The 21,266-nt window shown below is 40.2% G+C and overlaps 2 protein-coding genes across 2 annotated transcripts; both read right to left on the reverse strand.

Moving 5' to 3' along the window:
* Positions 1-896: 896 nt before the first annotated feature.
* LOC139726054 (L-methionine gamma-lyase-like) lies at positions 897-10,461 on the reverse strand. Its single transcript, XM_071637140.1, has 10 exons — positions 10,322-10,461; positions 9,122-9,406; positions 8,448-8,606; positions 7,941-8,075; positions 7,024-7,196; positions 4,816-4,927; positions 4,022-4,135; positions 2,987-3,124; positions 1,682-1,827; positions 897-960 (listed from the first exon to the last, which is right to left on the reverse strand). The coding sequence occupies exons 2-10, from the start codon at positions 9,368-9,370 to the stop codon at positions 897-899; spliced, it is 1,290 nt and encodes a 429-aa protein (XP_071493241.1). The 5' UTR covers positions 9,371-9,406; positions 10,322-10,461.
* A 2,944-nt stretch (positions 10,462-13,405) lies between these two features.
* LOC139726979 (L-methionine gamma-lyase-like) lies at positions 13,406-20,720 on the reverse strand. The gene is made up of 9 exons (XM_071637967.1): positions 20,472-20,720; positions 19,367-19,525; positions 17,161-17,295; positions 16,420-16,592; positions 15,740-15,851; positions 15,468-15,581; positions 14,892-15,029; positions 14,301-14,446; positions 13,406-13,469 (listed from the first exon to the last, which is right to left on the reverse strand). Exons 1-9 carry the CDS (start codon positions 20,718-20,720, stop codon positions 13,406-13,408), a joined length of 1,290 nt encoding a protein of 429 aa, XP_071494068.1.
* Positions 20,721-21,266: the final 546 nt, after the last annotated feature.

Raw genomic sequence — 21,266 nt, forward strand, 5'->3', positions numbered from 1 at the left:
TCAAAGTTTTCACTATTTATTATTATTTGTTTCTGGTCAGTTTTCCCTTTCTTGTTTCAATATAATACAAAAAGCTGCATCGCTTTGGCGAACCCTCGCATTTATTCCAAAGTTGATTTACATCCTTTGGGTTTATGTCAGGTTAATGTGTGTGTGTGGCACACATACACACACCATAGCTTCTGGCCACAAGAGTAAAGAGTATTAAGGGTTTGGGACGAACACCGATCTAGGGCTTTAAATAGCTCAGTCGGTAGATCACCGGTCTAGTAATCCGGAGGTCTCGGGTTCGAATCCCGATGAAAACCCATTTTCTTTGCTCAAAGTTTTCACTATGTATATGTATATATATATATATATATATATATATATATATATATATATGTGTGTGTGTGTGTGTGTGTGTGTGTGTGTGTCTGTGCAAGTGTGTGTATGTATGTATGTGTTTACACTAATCTTCCGACAAGTCATTAATGTATGAAATCAAATAATTAGCTAACTTGCTTTTACGTAGGTCCCATAATATTTCTCGTATCTTTATATACATTCCTATCATATTTCTCGACTATGACCTTAGCCAAACTCTAACAGAACTTTGTGCTTATAGTGAGACAGACTGTTGTACATGCCGATAAGATTTTGCCAATTTATGCTTTGTATGATTTTGCTTTGTTTATAATTGTATTTTTTCTGTGCTATTTTTGTGAGAAATATGAAAATAGTTTGAAATTGAAATTGAAAAAAAAATACAACTATATCTATGATATAGCAGTGACATATAAGCGTGACATATAATTTTGCATCAGATCGTCATCCACCAGGGAAAAAATCTTTTAGGGATGAGGATGTAGAGTCACATGCAATCTGCCGTCGTTCGGTGACACCTGTCGATGGTCTTAGGCTTTCGACAAAGCCTGTTCGAGGTCTCGGATCAGATCATCCGGGTCTTCTATCCCAACACTAAAGCGTGCAAACGATGAGTATACAACATTAACATGAATATAATTATGGAAGTAGTCGCTTGGTGTGGCTGTAATAGGAGATGATGGCCAACAGATGTATCTCCTCCCGCCTTACGAAAGTGAGACGCAACAGAAACAAGTCGAAATATTTGGCAAAGTGCATGTCAGCGACGAAAAGTCGAAATCTCCCCGAGTGCATGGTTCCCATAATAACACTATGCTGCATGGTTTAGATAGTATAGAGAGTTGAAAGGAATACCAAGGTGCGCAACCTTGTTATCACAAGTTTTGTCTGCCTCTTCAAATCGTATATTTATAATATAGTAAACCTGTAATTTACAAACCAATGATATTCAAAAGGATTATGAGACATACACGATCGCATAATGATTATAATATGATAAACAATTTTAAATACACATATTGCGGTGCTTTTCACCATGTGGTACTGAATGTTGAATGTGTTTGAAGCAAATATTGCGTGATCCCAGCTTCTTAAAAAAATAATAATAATAATATCACAATATCACAATAACATTACTGATGAAGGTAACCAGTCTGCACACCATCCAAACATAAGAAATAAAACACCCCTGAAATCATATTTAGATATAATGTGTAATTTCATCAATCATTTTGATCAATGTCAGTACGCGTTGGTTTCAATTCTCATCAATCATTATGTTTCTATATACACAAGACGACCCCCCCCCCCTTACCTGAATCTGATGAGGCCGTCACTTATCCCTGCTGCAAGTCGCTCCTCCCTTGTCATGATGGACTCCCCGTGAGTCATGGATGCAGGATGCTGCATCAGGCTCTCCGTGCCTCCGAGGGACGTTGCCATGACAATGAGTTTGATGTTCTGGGATAAGAGTCACAGCATTAAAAATGTTCCAGATATGCACTCTGAGAAATCGAGCCGAGTTCGGTCAAACGTACCTCATCATGCAAGCACAAGGATTTACAGGTGATAAAGTAAAATATTATCTTTTTGTAATCATTCAATTTCAATTCAATTTATTTTCATATTTCTCAATGAAGGAATGTACATCAAATATAATCAAACATAGTGAATCATAATATCCGGCTTGGATGCACAGTAAATTAATGTAAACATATAAAACATAGCGGTCAATCATCGTACGTTTGGGTCTATGTATAACGCTAAAGAAATATGATGGAACCTACTTAAAAGCGAGCTTGTTAAACGTAGGTCCCAAATTCTGAACAGAGTGTAAGATAAAGATGAGGACCACGGATGCAACGTAGGACCAAAATAAAGAAAAACAAAAACAAAAGACAAAAATATCCAGGGCAATAACAGAATCTTCTCAATACAAATAGTGATATACAGACAACCACATTCTGCAGGTGTAAGAACAGTTGATTTAGCAATGTTGACAATAGTGTAATATGATTTGAATAATGCTGAAAAGAGAAAAACTCGACATGCGAGTCCTCGCATGTAACTGGGGAAAGAATGTAACCGCAGAAAGAAGATTTTTAACATCATCTCAAGCGGGAGGTGCGTATTTGATCCCCTTCACCTGGTAACATGGTAGCAAAAAGTGTACATCAGTGCAATTAGGGAGGTCAAATCCCTGGTGCAATGTAGCTTCTGGGGCTGGTACTTTCAGCTTGGAAATTTCACCTCCCTGGTTTAAGCTACCAATGACCAATGTATGCAATTGAAAAGGTCGCTGTTATATCGAGTATATAGCGAGTGGTTGTCTTCTATAAAACCTGTACGGGGATATTTTTTGTTGTTGGTTATTTCAATGAAAGGGCGATTTGGCTTGCTGCAGCAGGGTGATTGGGAGGATTTACCCTCCATAGAAAATCGTTTTGACTTCATTTATTTGCTTCTAAATAATTGTCCTGAACTCAAGAGAACATATGAAAGAGATTTATGTTCTGATGATAGTATTTCTACGAATCCATTGAACGGATATCATTATAGGTATCCATTGAACGGATATATCATTATAAGTATCCATTGAATGGATTTCATGATGTCTTACGTTCATGACAGTTTTGCCAGCTTCGATTCCTCCAACCAGTTCAAAGGCAACCATTCCCCCGAATCCTTTCTTCATCTGCTTCTTTGCGACTTGGTGCTGCGGATGGCTTGCCAAACCAGGGTAGCACACCTTCGACACCTGCAGTGTTGAGCAGTGAATGAGTGAGATTATCCCTTGACGATGATCAACTAGTGGCGGACCTACAGGGGGCGCACAGGGGCGGGCGCCCCCTCTTTAATTTTTGTTTAAACAAAGGAAATAAAAAAGATGGGGGTGTGCGTCTATCCACCTTTCATTTTGTAAAGGCGCCTCCCCTTTAAGGAATTCCTGGATCCGCCCCTGTCAACTTACAATACATTTCGAATGATTTGCATTCAGATGCTATGCTACAACGTACAGTGGATTTCATGATCACGATACATATAAACTGGAATATTTATTACGCCAAAGGATGAGACTGAGTTTCTCAGCCTTTTATATCCCCAAGAAAAAAAAAAGAGACAATAAACTCCTCTACTTATGCCTTCTCCAAGTGATGATGATTGCGGTAGCCATGAAGATGATGATGATGATGATGATGATGATTAATGCGATAGCAATCAATACATATTCATCGTTGTATTCCTCATTCTTATGAATAGCATGTAAAAGTCATATTTAACTTGTCCAATACCATTTTCACAATATTGAATAATAAACCTACATTATCATCCACATTATTTTGTTTATTTTTCATTAACCCTCTCATCCCCGTTCTTCCTCTTCATTTACTTCTTCTTCTTCTTCTTCCTCCTCTGTCCTTCTCCTCCGTGTTCCTCGTCTTTTCTACTAATCTTTTCCAATCACTGATTCACTTGCATGAGTTAAAGGCCACATTAATATTGTTCTTCGGGCCACTCTGCGTTCTTGGAGTTTCCGTCATTTTCTTCAATTCTTCTCCAATGCAATAACATCTTCGGCAGTCATGCGAATTCTCGATCTTAGTATTGTTCTATAAATAGCGGTAATCGGACAGAGCTCTATCAGTTTCCTCACCTTCGGATGGGACGCCAGATACTGGGCCAGTTTGAGGGCGTTGCTGCAATGTTTCTCCATTCTGAGAGGCAAGGTGCGAATTCCACGCAGGAGCAACGAGGCTGTGAATGGACCCTATAGAGATGCGAGCAAACAAAATGGTTGCTACTCGCACCAAAATCGACCATGTAAAATCTCATATCCGCTTTATCAGAATACTGTCAATATTGTATACATAGTTATACCAATACACTATTGTATGTATCAGTGTCAAGGTACTACTGTCTGTGAGATAATGTGCCATATGTTTCGTACAGTTCTTCAGATGCATTTCTTTGACCTAACTGATTATGCGATGAAAACGCAGTTCTGATGGAATTAGTTTGAAGGATAAGGGATGAAGACAAAATTAGTGTTGTTGGTTACGTCGTTTGGAAAACGGATTACATTTTGATCACGTGCGTTCGTGGTGTATATGAACCTGTCGCAATTTACCGTTCATGGTTTCCTTAATCATGCAAAAGGTTGCATATTAAATGCCTTGAACATAAGTTATGCAGGCTGTCTGTCGACGACAAAGTTTGAAACGACACAGAAAGATGAAAATGAGAGGTTTTCTACATAGCAAGATATCAAGAGGAGTAGGCAATCTAGATTAATTCAAAAATATGTTATTAATCTATATGAAACATATTGATTAGGAACAGACGAGAGATAGAGAAAATTAACAAAAAGAGAGATAATTACATAGAAACAGATTTTGGAAGATAGATAAAAGAAATGATGAGTAAGTAAAAAAGAGGAATTTCATTAACCATTGTGGTGCCAAGTTGCCTCTGATATTCTGTAAGGAAATGGTACAACTCTGGATCTTTGGTGCACATGGAACCTCCTAGTAAATCGCTGTGGCCTCCCAGGTACTTGGAACTGAAGTATTGAGAGGTAGATAAGGAGCAGTAATCAAGGAATATGAGTTAAAAAAAGTTCCTGGTTCAAATCAGTACGATACCATAATGTAATGGAGAATGTTATTACAAAATGTATAATTGGCCACTGAATGCGGCGTCGCTGAGTGCGCGACAATATCTATTTTATCACCTTCACCGTGACACTCCTCGCCTATGTTTCTATACCAATATGCCTTACCTCAAATATTCTATTCTGCTCTATTGTGTTAATCACCTTTTACAGGAACACTTGTATAAAGCGCCATATTAATGCAGTTGTTGTTATTATCATTATTATGATTATAATTATTATCATATCATTATTATCGCATTATGATTATTGTTACTATGATTATTGTTATTATTATTATTATTATTATTATCATTATTATTATTATAATTATTATTATTATTGTCGTTATTATTATCACTATTATTTCCATTATCATCATCTACAAATACCACCTTCAGAATGGTGTAATTCCAAGAGTTACGGAGTATAAATACCTTGGAGTAACTGTAACACCTGACCTACGCTGGAATACACACTGTCAAAACATCAGGTGCAGGGCCAGCAAGACCCTGGGACTTATACGCCGAACATTGCCATCATGCTCAAAGGAAGTGAAGTGTAGAGCCTACACAGCATTGGTTAGGCCTAAACTGGAGTATGCCTCTGAGGTTTGGAACCCTCACACCTTGACGTCCATTAACAGCCTCGAACAAGTGCAGAGGGCAGCAGCCCGGTTTGTTGCTGGTGACTACAGATGGTCTACATCATCTACCCGTCTGGTGTCGGCACACGGATGGAACACGTTACACCACCGGCGACTCCTGGACCAATGTTCACTTTTTTACAAAATCCACTATGGAGTGGTAAGCCTACCATTGCCCTCAGCGGTTACCCCTGCAACCTACTATGGAAGGAACGATCATGACCTCAAGTTCAACATACCCAAGACAACTATTGATGCATTCAAGTACTCATTCTTTCCAAGGACAATTTGGATCTGGAACCGCCTACCTAGTCAAGTTGTACATGCCACCACCTTAACAACATTCAGAGAAGCTGCTCTCCCATGTATTACAACCCTGCAGCCTTCTTCTGGATCACTCATCCTTTAAAGGAGGATGCATTCAGATTTTACTCGCACAGTGCACACTTTTATTGTAAATAGAGATCATCACCATGGCACCTCCCAATGGCACACATGTGTAGTTTCATCCCAGTATAGCTTCTTGGAGCTGCGAGAGGGATTACAGTATCAAGTATCAAGTATCATCTTATTTTTAAGCCTTAAGGACCGTGGATGTTATATTGGGTAACTCACTCGCTCAATCCTGGCTCTTTAAAAAAAAATGAAACTAAAAATACCCTACAGAAACCCATGACTCACTCCGAGAGTTCCGTCCCGACATTCTTCCAGCAGAAGGGTTGGGGGGAGCAATACACCCCCTTGACCCATCTACGAACCCTTGAACCACCCTGACAAACACACCTTTACACACACACACACACACACACACACACACACCCACCTCCTTCCCCTCTATGTTCTGCGGCCCATGGATCAATCTCTGAGTTCTATCCAAAACTTCCTGATTCTGGTTTAAAATGCACTCCTTTTTGCGCTCATTTTTTGGACAAGCTGTTCATTTCATTTCATTTCATTTATTTCCACTTTCATAATTGGTTTACAAACTTTGCATTAAAAACAAACAGGCAGACAAACAAACAAACAAAAATACATGGTGTCAAATAGTGGTGGAATCATGGGGAGCACAAATAGGCTTATTGAAAAAGATCCCTTAAGAAATATTGTGATGTAAATATATGTAATCATCAAACAATACTGTTCCTCTTAACCCAGGACAATATTGTATGAATGGTTACCATGATAATGCTGATGACAGCAGAGACTCTATAACAGAGCAACGAAAAGCTGTCAAAGGCTATACTCTGAGATCTTTGGTTAAATAGGCCATGGTACTTTTATTACACTTGTTGCTGACGTCAATCCATCATGTTACTAGCTGTGTCACATCACTTATCAAAAACTGGTGGAGAGTCCTCACCAGCTCTGGAAGACGATGTCCACCCCAGCGCCCAGCGTGTCCTGGAGGTACGGCGTGGCGAAGGTGGAGTCACACATGCTGATTGCTCCTGGTACGGAGCGGGCCACTTCAGCAAACCCTTCAAGATCAAGGACGGTCATCGAAGGGTTTGTGGGTGTCTCCCCGAAGAAGATCTGAAGAGAAAGCCAGATAATCTTTCTAGTGGGGCATCCGTGATAAAGCATTTACTTCCTGCATGATCCAAATAAAATTGTAAATATTTTTTTATATTTCACTCTTGAGGATTGTGTACAATAACTCATTTTGTTTCATCGCATATTATCATTATCTAAATATGAAAGCTTTGTCAATGTGTGTATTGATGTAAGCACATTGTTCTAGAAATGCACTTCTATTAATTCCATTAAACATCCTTGGACATCCGCACCTGCTAAATATTTGATTTGAACATGTTGAAAAATCGACTCCAGCGTATCTCTACGAATCCCTCCAAACAGCTAACGAATAAAAAAAAAAACCCCGACAAACATGACTGTTATGAAATTTTCTAGTACTAGCAACGGTCCGAACGTCTCTTCAAAATACTATTGTCGAATTCGTTGGGCATTTTAGCTGGCTCAATACACCCTAGTGGGACTAGTGTGACTGCCAAACACCAGCTGATCACACAGACTTGGTGTCAGATAGATGCGTTATAGGAAGTGTCATTTATAAGGATTACATGAATAATCATTACATTACAGATGCTTCGATCCTCAGGTTTAAAAAAAAAATGCATGATTGTACGAATGACCTTTGTCTGCTCATGCGCAAAGTGAAAAGTCTGTGAACTGGCTTATTTGGTCATCTTTATGCGTGTCTCAGCAGATAGATACAGTAGATCGAGGTTAGTACAATGTATATCGAGTTAAACGTACCTTTGTGTTTGGTTTTATGGCCTTTCTGAAGGCATTGGCATCACCAGCTGGAACAAACGTCGTCTCCACGCCGAAATCCGTTATCATAGATTTCAGAAACTTGTAGGTCCCTGAGAAGATCGGCTCTTGAGCAATCTGTAAATTTCAACATGTGGGTAGATTCTCACTGATAAGGCTGTGATGAATACATGATTCTTCTTCATTGCTTCCTGTACAGTTCTGAAATCGTAGAAGCACTCATATAACAGTGTAAGAGCGTAGGAGCTTTTGGCACTGACCTGCAGGTCCATCTCCAGAATATCAACACTGAAAATATGAAAATGCTCAAGCAAAGCAAGTATAATGATTATCCTAATTATTTCTTTTGTTAATGCAATGAGTAATACCCGGAAAGAACACACTTTCCAATGAAATTCTCTCCATATCTTTAGGCCCCCTATTCGTCTCTATAGGGTAGGACCTATGTGGATATCGACCTGAGCTCCTGTAAACTAAAGCTGTACTTACGATGTGGTCGCCCGCCCTCACGAGGGCCAAGACGGTGGTGGTGATAGCAGCCATCCCAGACGGGAAGACAAGGGCTCCTACTCCACCTTCCAGGGAGTTAATGGCGTGGGCAGCACTGTCACACGAGTGGTTGCCATATCGGGCGTAGATGTAGCCGCGCTGTTGAATGGGTAACAAAACACACGATTCTGACAGTGAGACAATGGGAAATGTTTAGACTTTCGTTCTTTAAAAGGCATACACAATCGTAGCTCTAAATCCAGAATGACGGGTTGCCGAAAACGACAGAGCGTACAAAGGCATACTATAGGTACATGTATGTGGCAATATACAGTCCCACTAAGTTAATAAAAATGATTAACGAAATAATGATTTGGCATCACATGTCGATATGGGTGAAATGAAATTACTGGATCAGATATAAACATAATCATTGCTGTGCCAAAATGATAATTAGTGAAACCAACACATTGAAACGCAAAAGCCAAAGCTTGCAGAATACACCGATATCTTGAAGACTGAGCGCAAAACATTGTGCTCTAAACTGTATCAAAAAGTTGATTACAAGTAGCGGTGCATCAAAATCAGAAGAAAAACATTCAAATTAAAATTTATTTGAACATATGCACATCCAAAGCATATAATGAAATCATTCACGCCGTCTCTGAACCCACCCGTTCGTATTCTGGATATCTTTCAGCCTTCTCGAGAATGTAAGTGCTGGAGAGACTGACAGAGGGAACCAGAGGGTGGGTGAGATCGGAGGGCCTGGTGTGCGCCGTGACGGCCACAGTGTCCGAGGTGACTTCTGGAGGATAGTCGTGCCACTCCTCCAGTACCCTGGAGAAATCTCGGTCGCCAAGGTGATTCACCTTGAAGTTGGAAGTGATGCGGGACTTTGGCTTGGTCGACTTCTCCGCCATGGTATCAGTCTACGCTGGCTCTTCTCTGTTTTCGGCCTTAACGAGAAATACCATGAATGAGCAAAAGAAAGTAACACATCCATGCTTGGCAACGTGTCAACCAGAAATGAGATGCACAAAGAAGTGATTCAAAGGACCTTCACCCAGACAGTCAGTAGGGACGGCATCCTAGGAATAGAACCTGAAGATTTATTAGGGGAACATCTAATAAGATTCCAATGAAAAAGTCAAATGACATTAATGAAAGGCTCATGATTATTGTCATCTTGCATGGTATAGTCCCCTTACTCTCCTTAAAAGAGAAAAGGGGATGTACCTTAAAAGCTATTTCCTTCCTTTAGAGTAACTCTGCAAGGAAAGGAATGCCGATTCTGTACCGATTTAAGGCAGGTGCAAATGGAAAGTTACGATATGTATGGTTTGATGAGTTCTCTTACGAGAGAGGACGGTCAAAACACTCTGCGCCATTATAAGGGAAAAGAAAGAGTGATAAATTTTAAAGTCATCAAACTAAGATGTACGATGTTATTACCACTTTCGTGGTCAATCATGCAAACGCTAAAAGATAAACGTTCTATGTCAAAAAGTCATCAATGAAATCGAACCGCTCGAAGAACAACTTTTCTTTCTCCACCTAGCAACAGACAGAATTATACATCAGTCATGTTAGATGGTTGCTGAAAGGCACGGAGTAGATATTAATGTAACTATGAGTCATAGACAGTGGTAACTTGCGAAGACCATGCACAGACATTTGTGAAATGCATGCAGTACACAATGTACATAAGGACTTTCAAACACGTGTTTGAAGCCCCTTGATATGTAATTGATGACCATACTGACAAAATCTCTGTTGACACTTCTTCAGAAAAATGTTTTGTACTTCGCTATAAGAATAAAGAACGAATATAATGAAAGATATGAAGGAAATTCGTAGGGTTTTATTCCTACCTGGAATAAAGACACCAGTGGTGTGTGGCGCCAAAATGTTGTCGTGTTGTAAGACTTCGGTGCAGTAACGACCGATGTGCCCCTTCGTGCCCCTTCGTGCAGAAATCGCAGTACTGCTGCACTCCGTACCTCTACTGGCTTTAAATTTTTATCAGTGTTTATGAAATGGCATATGGGACTGACAACTGTCATGGATATTGCCACTTCAGGTCAAAATATAAGTTAACTTGAACAATAATAACATGTGAAGTGTTTACTCAAGGAAGCGACTTTGTGCCTGGGTAGGGTTCGAAGTCCCTGTGCGTGTGGTTTACGTGTGTACGTGTGTGTGTGTGTGTGTGTGTGTGTGTGTGTGTGTGTGTGTGTGTGTGTGTGTGTGTGTGTGTGTGTGTGTGTGTGTGCGTGTGTGTGTATTTCAACTTGTTCATAAACGATATGATAATCTGTCAGCAAAGCAAACTTGTGTCTACCCTCGCCTAATTATTAGTTTTCCAACATGACTCTCTCTTCAATTGCGGATGGGGCAATCGTCGGAGCGACGGGGTTTGGTGTTTTATTAATAATAATAATAATAATAATATGGTCTTATTTACTAGTACCCAGGGTAGCCTCTTCAGTGTTGCCACTGCTCTACCAGAGGGCCCTGCTATTATTATTACCCTAGCGTTGCCAGGTACCCATTTATACACCTGGGTCGAGAGCCACACAGTGGGTAAAAACATCTTGTCCAAGGACGTAAGCACTGGGCGGGATTCGAACTCGGGTCCTCCGATCGGGAGTCGGGAGTCTTATCCACTGTGCCACAGTGCCCCCTGTATTCGATTTGATTATATTTCTACATTATTTCTTATGCAAGAATAGAACACAAAGTCAACATAACAAAGTTGTTGAGTGATATTTGAAGCTAACAGTGGAAATGCTTGGAAACAGGCACAATTGTTTTAAATGTACAGCATTTTTTTTCTTGCTAAAACACAATGGAAACGAGCAGGTGTCATTTTGTGCATATAAACATAAAATGTATTAAAAGAGACAACATTAAACAAGTAAAGTGTAATAGAAATGTTCATGACGATTATCATATAAGCAGATGCTTGAAGAGGATAATGTTCGCCAACCAGAAACTCACATCCACCCCCTCCAAAAAAAAAAAAAAAAAAATACAATGTATCAAAAATATTGCTGGTATATATACAATCACGTCAGACACAAACACGGGACTGACGCACACTCACTATACATTATGAACTGCTCAGAAAGACGAAAAGTGAAAAACTTTCCTTTTTTTATAGTTTTATTGGATTTTTTGTTGACCTTTTAGGGTGTTTTGTATTCAGGAGACCTTGTCGACAAGATCTAAAATCAATAAGCAACTATTACACCGTACTTTTTTATTCATTAATAACACATGTACTTCAGAATGTTTACTGTTGTAAGCAGGTGTTTAGGGCTGATAAATAGACGTTGTTTTGGTCATTAAAACAATTTTCTGCAGGAGTGAACATCAGGGCAGCTTTTGTGCAGCGGTGCTGAAGTTGGTCAGGTTGGATAAACTGTCGTATACTGGTGTTTAAAGTCATAAGATCTCTTGCAAAACTTGAATATTTCTAAAGTCCATTATATTCATCTTCGGTATATGTAATACGGGGTCATCACACTAGACCGACACCCACGAGTTCGACATTGAAAACAGGTCTATGAGTCATACAGCTCACGAGTCATACAGCCCATGAGTTCGACACTATGCAAATAAAGCCCATGAGTTCGACATTAGCTTAGTGTCGAACGAATGGGCTGTATGACTCGTGAGCTGTATAACTCATGGGCTGTGTGACTTGTGAGCTGTATGACTCGTGGGCTGTATGACTCGTGGGTGTCGGTCTCGTGACGTCCTATGCAATACCAGAGAGAACCATTGAGGTTTATACCCATTGCTCCGGTTTTATTTTCTAAAAGGACTTAAAGTTTAGTTTGTTTGTGGGTAGGTTTTGTGTATGGTTTAGCGTGCGGCTATTTCATGGGAGCAATATTGTCTCAGGAACTAATACCATGGAAACAAAGCAAAAAGTATGGAGGGAAAATTTGTTGAGGTTCTATTATTTTTTGTAATACAACTCACACCTATGACGCTCAAACAAGCAAACATTTTTACTGTTTCAATGTATGGAAGAAGAACACTGGAGAATGTGTGGTTGTTTTTTTTTTTTTTTAGTTCTGTTTTGTTTTCTATCAATTTTTGGCGGTTCAATCTGCAAACGTATCAACATACATTATGATATCTATTAAACAACAGCAAGGTATGAGTCCGGGAGAAAACCGTAGTGAATTTTAACACGTTCTGATATTTGTGGTTTAGTAGCTAGTATGACGTCCGTGCTTCAGAGGGCCGTCCATAATATCTTACAACATATCCCGTAGTCCAGAAGACCGTTGGGGCGCCACTGGCAGAAGACTTAACAAATAGTTATCTATACCTGTTCTACTTAATAACCCAACAGCTGAATCAATACGACATAGTGTATTCATTAATGGAAGAAAATTAATTGCACGGATTGTAATATTAATCTTGCCATCGTTCCATACGTATACATTAGCGTTTAAAAGAGAATTAGCTTTTCAATTGAACTTTGTTCTATTATGAAAGATGATAAATAAATGATGAGGGGACAAATATTGTGAAATATTCATTAACGAAGAAGATTGATGCTCCTGTAAGACCGGACGCTCATCCCAACTGCATCCTCTCATCAGTGTCCAGTGGTTATCCAGGTAAAACACCCTATGACGTCACATCTTTCTACCTACTACACAATATAGGCGTATCCGGGCAATTAACCCCGGCTAAATACTGGTTAGTGGTAAGGTTAAAGTAAAACTTAGGGTTAGGTTTAGGGTTAGGAGTTTGGGTTATAGGGTTAAGATTAGGTTCCGGATTAGGGTTAGGGCCAGGAGAAGGGTCCGGGGTAATTGCCCTCGACCCCAATATAGGAGCTTGCTGTCATGAGTTCGTACAGATTGTAAAGATGCGCCAATCGGTGTAAAAGTTCTTCAGCGTGGGGCTGTTCAGCGAACGTTGATTCATTTTCACGCTTTCTCCAACGCTTGCTCCAAATCACGGATCAGATCGTCTGGGTCTTCTATACCAACACTGCAGATAATATGGAATGATTAAAAAGGCGGTTTAAGGACAATGAGATACGAAGAAAGAGAGAAGGGGTATATAGGATGGGTGAGAAGGAATCAGAAAAATGGACGGATATGAATTCTATCAATTCAATTCTCCCAATCATTTACTCTGGCTTCAGGAATCGCATCTCATACCGGAATCATACATTTCTTTGAGCATGTCGACAAGTTAGGTGACTGATAAAGGATCATGTTTGATTATTGCACAACGGCCTTCAAAAAACAAACAAACAAATTGAGTGAGTTACATAGGGATAATCAGACCCAATCACTCTTTCGCAATTAAACACACGCACACTTACAAACATGCGATTTGAAATGAACATTGCTTACAATATTGTGTATCAAAAACAAAACTCTGAATGGTCTGTTAAACAATCAATATACTAACCTGGATATTACCCCCCCCCTCTCTCTCTCTCTCTCTCTCTCTCTCTTTCTCGATTTATATGTATGCTTATATCTATCTGTGCATATTAATATGTTTGAATCATATCATGATATGTTTTTATCTATCCATCTGTCTCTACTTATTCTTTTTCTCTCTCAAACAAACACAAGTACAGTGCTTATTTACGTCGATGTAGGGAAATTTGTCAGTCAGGTGCAGTGACAACATCTCGACGGAAGAATTTCATGAATTTGAAAAACACAAGTACACTTGTATGTATTATTCCTCCACATTTACGAACTTGTATAGTGTAAGGCCTACAATACAAATTTAAATTATGAACAGAATCTGTTGGTGCTGCCACGCCCACTGGGAATAGAATTCCACATCAGCTGAACTAACCTTAGCCTGATGAGGCCGTCACTTATCCCTCCTGCCAGTCGCTCCTCCCTCGTCATGACCAGATCCCCGTGAGTCATGGATGCAGGATGCTGCATCAGGCTCTCCGTGCCTCCGAGGGACGTTGCCATGACAATGAGTTTGATGTTCTGAAGAGAAATCCGTTTAATCATTAGAGTTGACGATTTCCCCTCCTAACCAGTGATGCACCCCTTTACATTTTTCTTTTCTTTTCGTACTCGCATGACAGCTGTCAGTGTGGCAAAATTTGAATAATCTTAAGGGTTGTTTTTTTTTTCGTAACAGCTGGGATCATATCATGGCAGACATTGCAAATAGCGTAGCAGTTTTTTGTTATTGTTGTTGCTGTTATTGTTGTTTTTAAGTAGTAGAATTGATGCCAAGCATTGCCAAGGAGAAAATAAACAGAAAAGAAGGAAAAGACAACGGGTGAAATAGTCTCGGCATTCTACGTCCTACTAGGTGCAAGGTAACAAAAAAGACATTAAACTTCAACGCGCAAGAAGCAAATATCTCAGGTAAAATAGATGGTGGTAAAAATGTCAATCTTTGTATTCAAAATTTGTCCATTACCTCCATGACGGCTTTACCAGCTTCGAGTCCGCCTACCAGTTCGAATGCTAGCATTCCACCGAATCCTTTCTTCATCTGTTTCTTGGCAAGCTCATGCTGTGGATGGGTGGGAAGGCCCGGATAGGAGACGGTCGAAACCTGCCAGACGCAAGATGAAAACCCTATCATGATTACAGTGCGACATAAATTATCCACCAGCAAGGTATCATTCGTTTCTCTTTTCAGTCATACGATCGGATGACATTCGTATCATTCATGCAAGTCGTATTTGCATCTTTTGAAGTCCAGATTTTTTACCTATTGTTCCACGGATGCTTCCCTGCATAATCTTCTTGGCTGATTTTGTTTCGTAATAATCATTTTGTGATGTAAAAATCGTCGTCAATTTTCACGATCTATCTTACAGTATTCCCACTTTGAATGATTACATCCTTATTCTTTTATTTTCGTCAACTGTTCCGAACGATCCATTGATCCATTTATACCATTGTGATATACACGTTGTGCATAATTGCTAAACACATTGAATTATAGTGAGTGATAGTAGAATATTCGTTGTCATCGATAGCAGCTCACCTTCGGGTTCGACTCGAGATACTGGGCCAGTTTGAGGGCGTTACTGCAATGTTTCTCCATCCTCAAAGGCAAGGTGCGAATTCCTCGCAGGAGCAACGAGGCGGTGAATGGACCCTGAGGGAGATCGGCTTTGTATTAGTATTTTAATTTCCGTACAACAAAGAAACAACAGATGTGCACCCGAACGGGATTAGAATCTCCTGATTGCTGGTCAATAGATTGATGTCCGCTGTAGCGGAGTAGAAAACTGAATCAAAAGGAGTTAAACTCACCATCACACTGCCAAGCTGCTTCTGATATTCCGTCAGAAAGTGATACAATTCAGGATCTTTAGTACTCATCGAACCTCCTATCAAGTCGCTGTGACCTCCCAGGTATTTTGAACTGTTATAGTGAGTGAAAGCACAAAAAGACATACCTTGGTAATACCCTTTTTTTATAATGCCACTCAACAACATGAAGTTTTTACATAGCTTAACAGAAAGCAATAAAGATTGAATATTACGAACGGTTTAAGGTTTACAGTGGCGGATCCAGAGGGGGGCGCAACCGGCGCACGCCCCCCCCCCTTTATTTTTCGCTAAAAACAAAAGAAATAAAAAGAAAAAAAATGATATGAAACCCGGAAGTGGCACCAGAAATATTAGTCACGCCCCCCCCCCCCCCCTTTACAGAATTCCTGGATCCGCCCCTGGTTTATGCCCTATGGAGCAATGATAGAGATATTGGTATAGTCGCAGTGGAACAACAAATAGTTGTACCTGATGCTAGAGTTATGACTGTCAATGATCGTGGTGCTGATGATCACGATAATGAAAATAACGATGATAATGAGAACATTCAAGACTAAGAAAAAAGAATGACAGAGACACTCAGAAGAAAGTGACATCAATGTTAGATTTGATATTAACTTTTGATGTCAATTTTGTCTATTTCGAGATTGCTGACCCACCAGCTCTGCAAGACGATGTCCACCCCAGCGCCCAGCGTGTCCTGGAGGTAAGGCGAGGCGAAGGTGGAGTCACACATGCTGATGGCTCCTGGTACGGAGCGGGCCACTTCAGCAAACCCTTCCAGATCAAGGATGGTCATCGTGGGATTGGCCGGGGTCTCTCCGTACATAATCTGAAAGGAAAGATAGTTTGGACCGTCAAAACAATAGAAGTAAGACTGTAAGGCATGCTGATAAAAACTAGTCAACAGAGAATATTGAAGGCTGTCAAGAGGACAGGTCTTACTATGTAAAAGCAGACCACCAAGAAGAAGAAGGAGGAGGAGGAGGAGGAGGAGGAGGAAGAGGAGGAGGAGGAGGCGGAGAAGAAGAAGAAGAAGAGAAGGTGAAAAGGAGAAGAAGGAGATGAAACAAGAAGGGGGAGCAAACCGGCATCCAGGAGGAATACCGAGATCCTTATAATCATTGTTCTGTGTAATGGCATATTTAAGAACAAGTGTTCCCTTAACTGGACTGCGCAAAACCACTGAAAAGTTGAGACAATTCTCTTCTAGCTGTAGTACTAAATAAATCAAATTGTCAACAATGTGACAACGAACAAAATTTGTTTAAAATCTTGACGCCGATGGAAATGATTCAGATCAGAAGGCCTTGCCCAGGAACGGTTGTCCCTGGTGCTGATAATGCCTATTGTCGATACCGTCAAATTCCATCGGACCAACTGGAACTGCCGTCGTATACCTTTGTGTTTGGTCGGATGGCTTTTCGATACGCTTCTGGGTCGCCAGCAGGAACGAAGGTGGTTTCAACCCCGAAATCCGACATCATGGATTTCAGGAATACGCTGGTTCCTCCGTACACGGGATTAGGGGCTATCTGCAGGGTGCGAATAATACGTATGTGCAAATTATGATAATGTTGATGATGAGGATGATGCTGATGATATTAAATGGTGTTGATAATCGGGTAAATACCCGATGAATGCTGCTGATGAAAATGAGGATGGTAATAAAATGATAATGATAATAACGATATTTATGATAATGATGATAAAAACGTTATTATTCATAAAGAAAAACTATTCATAACGAATCTCTTTTCTCTTAAAATGACCAACTTATGAATTGCAAAACTGAGTTTGGAAATGGAAACGTCGAAACGAAGCGGAGATTCGAAATTTCATAGAAGCAGGGTAATGCTTGTAATTTGAAGTGGCCTATATGACGCACACAAACGTTCATACTCAAAGTCTACTCGATCAGTTCGCTCTGAACGAGAATTATCACTGAAGGTGATTAATACCCCCGCCCCTAGTGTTGCTTTATAGTATGTGATGTCATGAGGGCAATGACGTTAATACCAAGTTTGTGCACTTGTCGAATTGGAAGCAGAATGATTTTAGTTTACTGTACAATTACAGAGTTGACAATGAGTGCCACAAGGTTTGGGTAAAAAGTGTGGTTACCATGGCAATGCATTGTCTGATACAAACACAAGGGACATTTTGCATAACTACTGAATGGTTTATTTTGATACAAAAATGAGTGGTTACCATGGCAACACATTTTCCTTAAACTAACACATTGGTGTCTTGCAAAACCACACTCCCAGATCATGATTCATACTAAATTTGACTTTAATTGCTTGAATGCTTGAAAAGTTATTCGATCTGCAAGGTTTTGGTAAAATTGTGGTTACCATGACAACGGTTTGTGTGACAAACAGAAAAATTATGTGTTCCACATCTATACCTCAGGGCCATAATGCCTACCAAATTTGGTTTCAATTGCTTGAAAACTGTGGAAGAAGTTCACTCCACAGGATTTAAAAACAAACAAACATGCGGTTACCATGGCAACGCATTGTCCGATACAAATACAAAGGACATTTTGCAAAACTACTCTTAAAGAGCATCATACACACCAAATTTCACCTTCATAGATTAAATGGTCCAATTTGATACAAAAATGAGTGGTTACCATGACAACACATTTTCCTTATATTAACACATTGGTGTCTTGCATAACTACACCTCCCGATCATCATACATACTAAATTTCACCTTAATTGCTTGAATGATGTGGAAGTTATTCAATCCACAAGGTTTTGGTAAAATTATGGTTACCATGTGGCAACGCTTTGTCCGACAAACACAAAAATTATGTGTTCCACATCTATGCCTCAAGGCCATAATGCCTATACCGAATTTGATTTCAATGGCTTCAAAACTGGAAGTTGTTCACTCCACAAGATTTCGAAGAAAACATGCGGGTACCATGGCAACGCTTTGTCAAGTGCAAACACAAAGAGTGTCTTGCATAACTACACCTAGAGATCATCATAGATACCAATTTTGAAATTGATCGCTTAAATACTATGGAAGTTATTAAATCCACAAGGTTTTGGTAAAATTATGGTTACCATGGCAACGCATTGTCCGACAAACACAAAAAACATGTCTTGCACATCTATACCTCAATATCATAATTAACCCTAAGTTTCATTTAAATTGCTTCAAAACTGTAGAAGGAGTTCGCGACGCAAGATTTTGCAACAGACCGACCGACCGACTGCCCGACCGCCCGACCGACCGACCGCCAAACCAACATCACGGTGATTCCTATATACCCCCTTCACACTACGTGTGGCGGGGGTATAAAAAATCCGGGTCCGTTGGGGTCACACCCCGTTCCGGGTCAAAAATGACTTAGAATTTGGTCATGAAGACCCGGAATGGGGTCACCCTAACCCAATTCATGACTCTGAATGGGGTCTATGTTGACCCCATTCCTTATCATTTCTGACCCGGAACGGGGTGTAACCCCAACGGACCCTTTCCGGGTCAGTTCTGACCCGGATGTTTTAAGAGTGTTGACTACTTTTTCATTGTCTTTTTTTTTTTTTCCTTTTTCCAGTATCACGTGAAATGCAAGTGATCCTGACTTACGATGTGGTCGCCAGCCCTCACCAGGGCCAAGACGGTGGTGGTGATAGCAGCCATCCCAGACGGGAAGACAAGGGCACCTACTCCACCTTCCAGGGAGTTAATGGCGTGAGCAGCACTGTCACACGAGTGGTTGCCATAGCGACTGTAGACGTAGCTGCGCTATTGTATTGACAGAGAAAAACATGTAATTCATTTAAGAAGAAGCAAAATTATCAGATAAATGAATGGAAACACGTCCTCGCTAATCATTGCCAAATGCCTCTTTCCGTACATTCTGCCTATACTTGAGGCAATGTCACAATAAAAACGGTCACTATTTTATGGAGTTCGGAATAGACGTCTGAACTTTTCACCATTAGGATAAAGCAAACGGGAAATGTCGGTTCTAAAGTCACCTTGAGAGAAGATTTCCCTCTGAAAATGGCGCATTGACTGTCTAACATAAAGTTACAAAAGAACATTTACAAAAGAATATTCACAAAAGAATAGTGTATTCGACTGAGATAAAATCACATTGAAATTATCGATATAACTCGCTGAGCAATATGAATAATGTAAAGCGTAACAGTTGCGGCTGACTTGCTTAACGTTGTGCAAACAGTTCATTTGCAATAACTATTAAAGTCGTATTGACAGTGATATACATGTGTTGCTCGTGGGGTTAAAAGAATTAAATCTTTTGGTGAAAAACTTTCAACATTGTTTCTATCATTATTGAGCTCTACAATACTGACGCCTGTTCTGTCTACATGGCACGATGTAAATGCGTTGTTTCCCCGTTTGTACTAATATCAAACTCGCCTCCGACCCACGCAATATTTCTAAAGGCTTCCTTCAAAACATAGGACTACTACACAATATGACGAGTAAAACGATTCGTTTGTTTGTTTGTTTGTTTTTTGTTTGTTTTTTTGCTTGTTTTGGGGAGGAAATCTCATTGGAAGTTATGGCATTCGATGTTTACTATACTGCACTCGTCACTCGTACAGATAAAGTTACAGTTAATCCGTTCCATACACTGAATTCTGAAATACCCGTATATAGGCTTAATATACGCAGGCCACCAGGTTCCCATACGGAACGGGTTGAAAGATGATTTTAATACCTTGACGTATTCGTGAAATTTCTCGGCTTTCCCGAGCCTGTAGGTACTGGCGAGACTGATGGAGGGGACCAGAGGATGGGTGAGGTCCGAGAGCTTGGTGTGCGCCGTGACGGCCACAGTGTCCGGAGTGACTTCTGGAGGATAGTCGTGCCACTCCTCTAGTACCCTGGAGAAATCTCGGTCGCCAAGGTGATTCACCTTGAAGTTGGAGGTGATGCGGGACTTTGGCTTTGTCGACTCCTCCGCCATGCTGTATGGTGATGTAGGCAAGATAATGGAGGAACTCGAGTCACTGTGATTATGTGGAAATGACTATGACACAGACATTGCACACACACACACACACACACACACACTTATATATATATAAATATATATTATATATATAAAGAGAGAGACAGAGAGAGGGATATATTTGTGTTTGTGTGTGTATCGAGAGAGAGAGAGATTATTATATCATACACACATTTTAATGTTGACGCTCAAAGTTCCCAGATTCACTATATACAACATAATTTAGGCATTGTTCTATCAACTGTATACACGTAGATGAGATGTGGCAAAGAAGTGGCAGAATTCATATGATATTGCGTTAATATTCAGGAACGCATAAAGCGCGCATGTTGTGGCACAGACGCATACCCCGAGTGCCAGGTCCAGGAAATAAGGAACAGAGGATGAACGTTTTTAATCGGCTTTGATAAACAGAATGCAGGGTGGAAATGTCTTTACGAAACCGAAGAGGAAGGAAACAATCTGTTATTGTCCTCGCTAGACCAAACGTTTGTCCCTTCT

The sequence above is a fragment of the Diadema antillarum genome, unplaced genomic scaffold, assembly GCF_040938485.1.
Source record: "Diadema antillarum isolate AM-2024a unplaced genomic scaffold, OU_Dant_1.0 scf00000017, whole genome shotgun sequence".
Taxonomy (NCBI): Eukaryota; Metazoa; Echinodermata; class Echinoidea; order Diadematoida; family Diadematidae; genus Diadema; species Diadema antillarum.

Coding starts and splice junctions, on each gene's coding strand:
- LOC139726054 (XM_071637140.1), bottom strand. CDS start 9,370: ATGGCGGAGAAGTCGACCAAGCCAAAGTCCCGCATCACTTCCAACTTC. Junction 8,076..8,447: donor TGAGGGCGGGCGACCACATC/GTAAGTACAGCT, acceptor TGAAATTTACAG/ATTGCTCAAGAGCCGATCTT. Junction 3,125..4,021: donor ATCTGGCGTCCCATCCGAAG/GTGAGGAAACTG, acceptor TCAACACTGCAG/GTGTCGAAGGTGTGCTACCC.
- LOC139726979 (XM_071637967.1), bottom strand. CDS start 20,720: ATGGCGGAGGAGTCGACAAAGCCAAAGTCCCGCATCACCTCCAACTTC. Junction 19,526..20,471: donor AATTTCACGAATACGTCAAG/GTATTAAAATCA, acceptor TCAATACAATAG/CGCAGCTACGTCTACAGTCG. Junction 15,582..15,739: donor AGCAGCTTGGCAGTGTGATG/GTGAGTTTAACT, acceptor GATCTCCCTCAG/GGTCCATTCACCGCCTCGTT.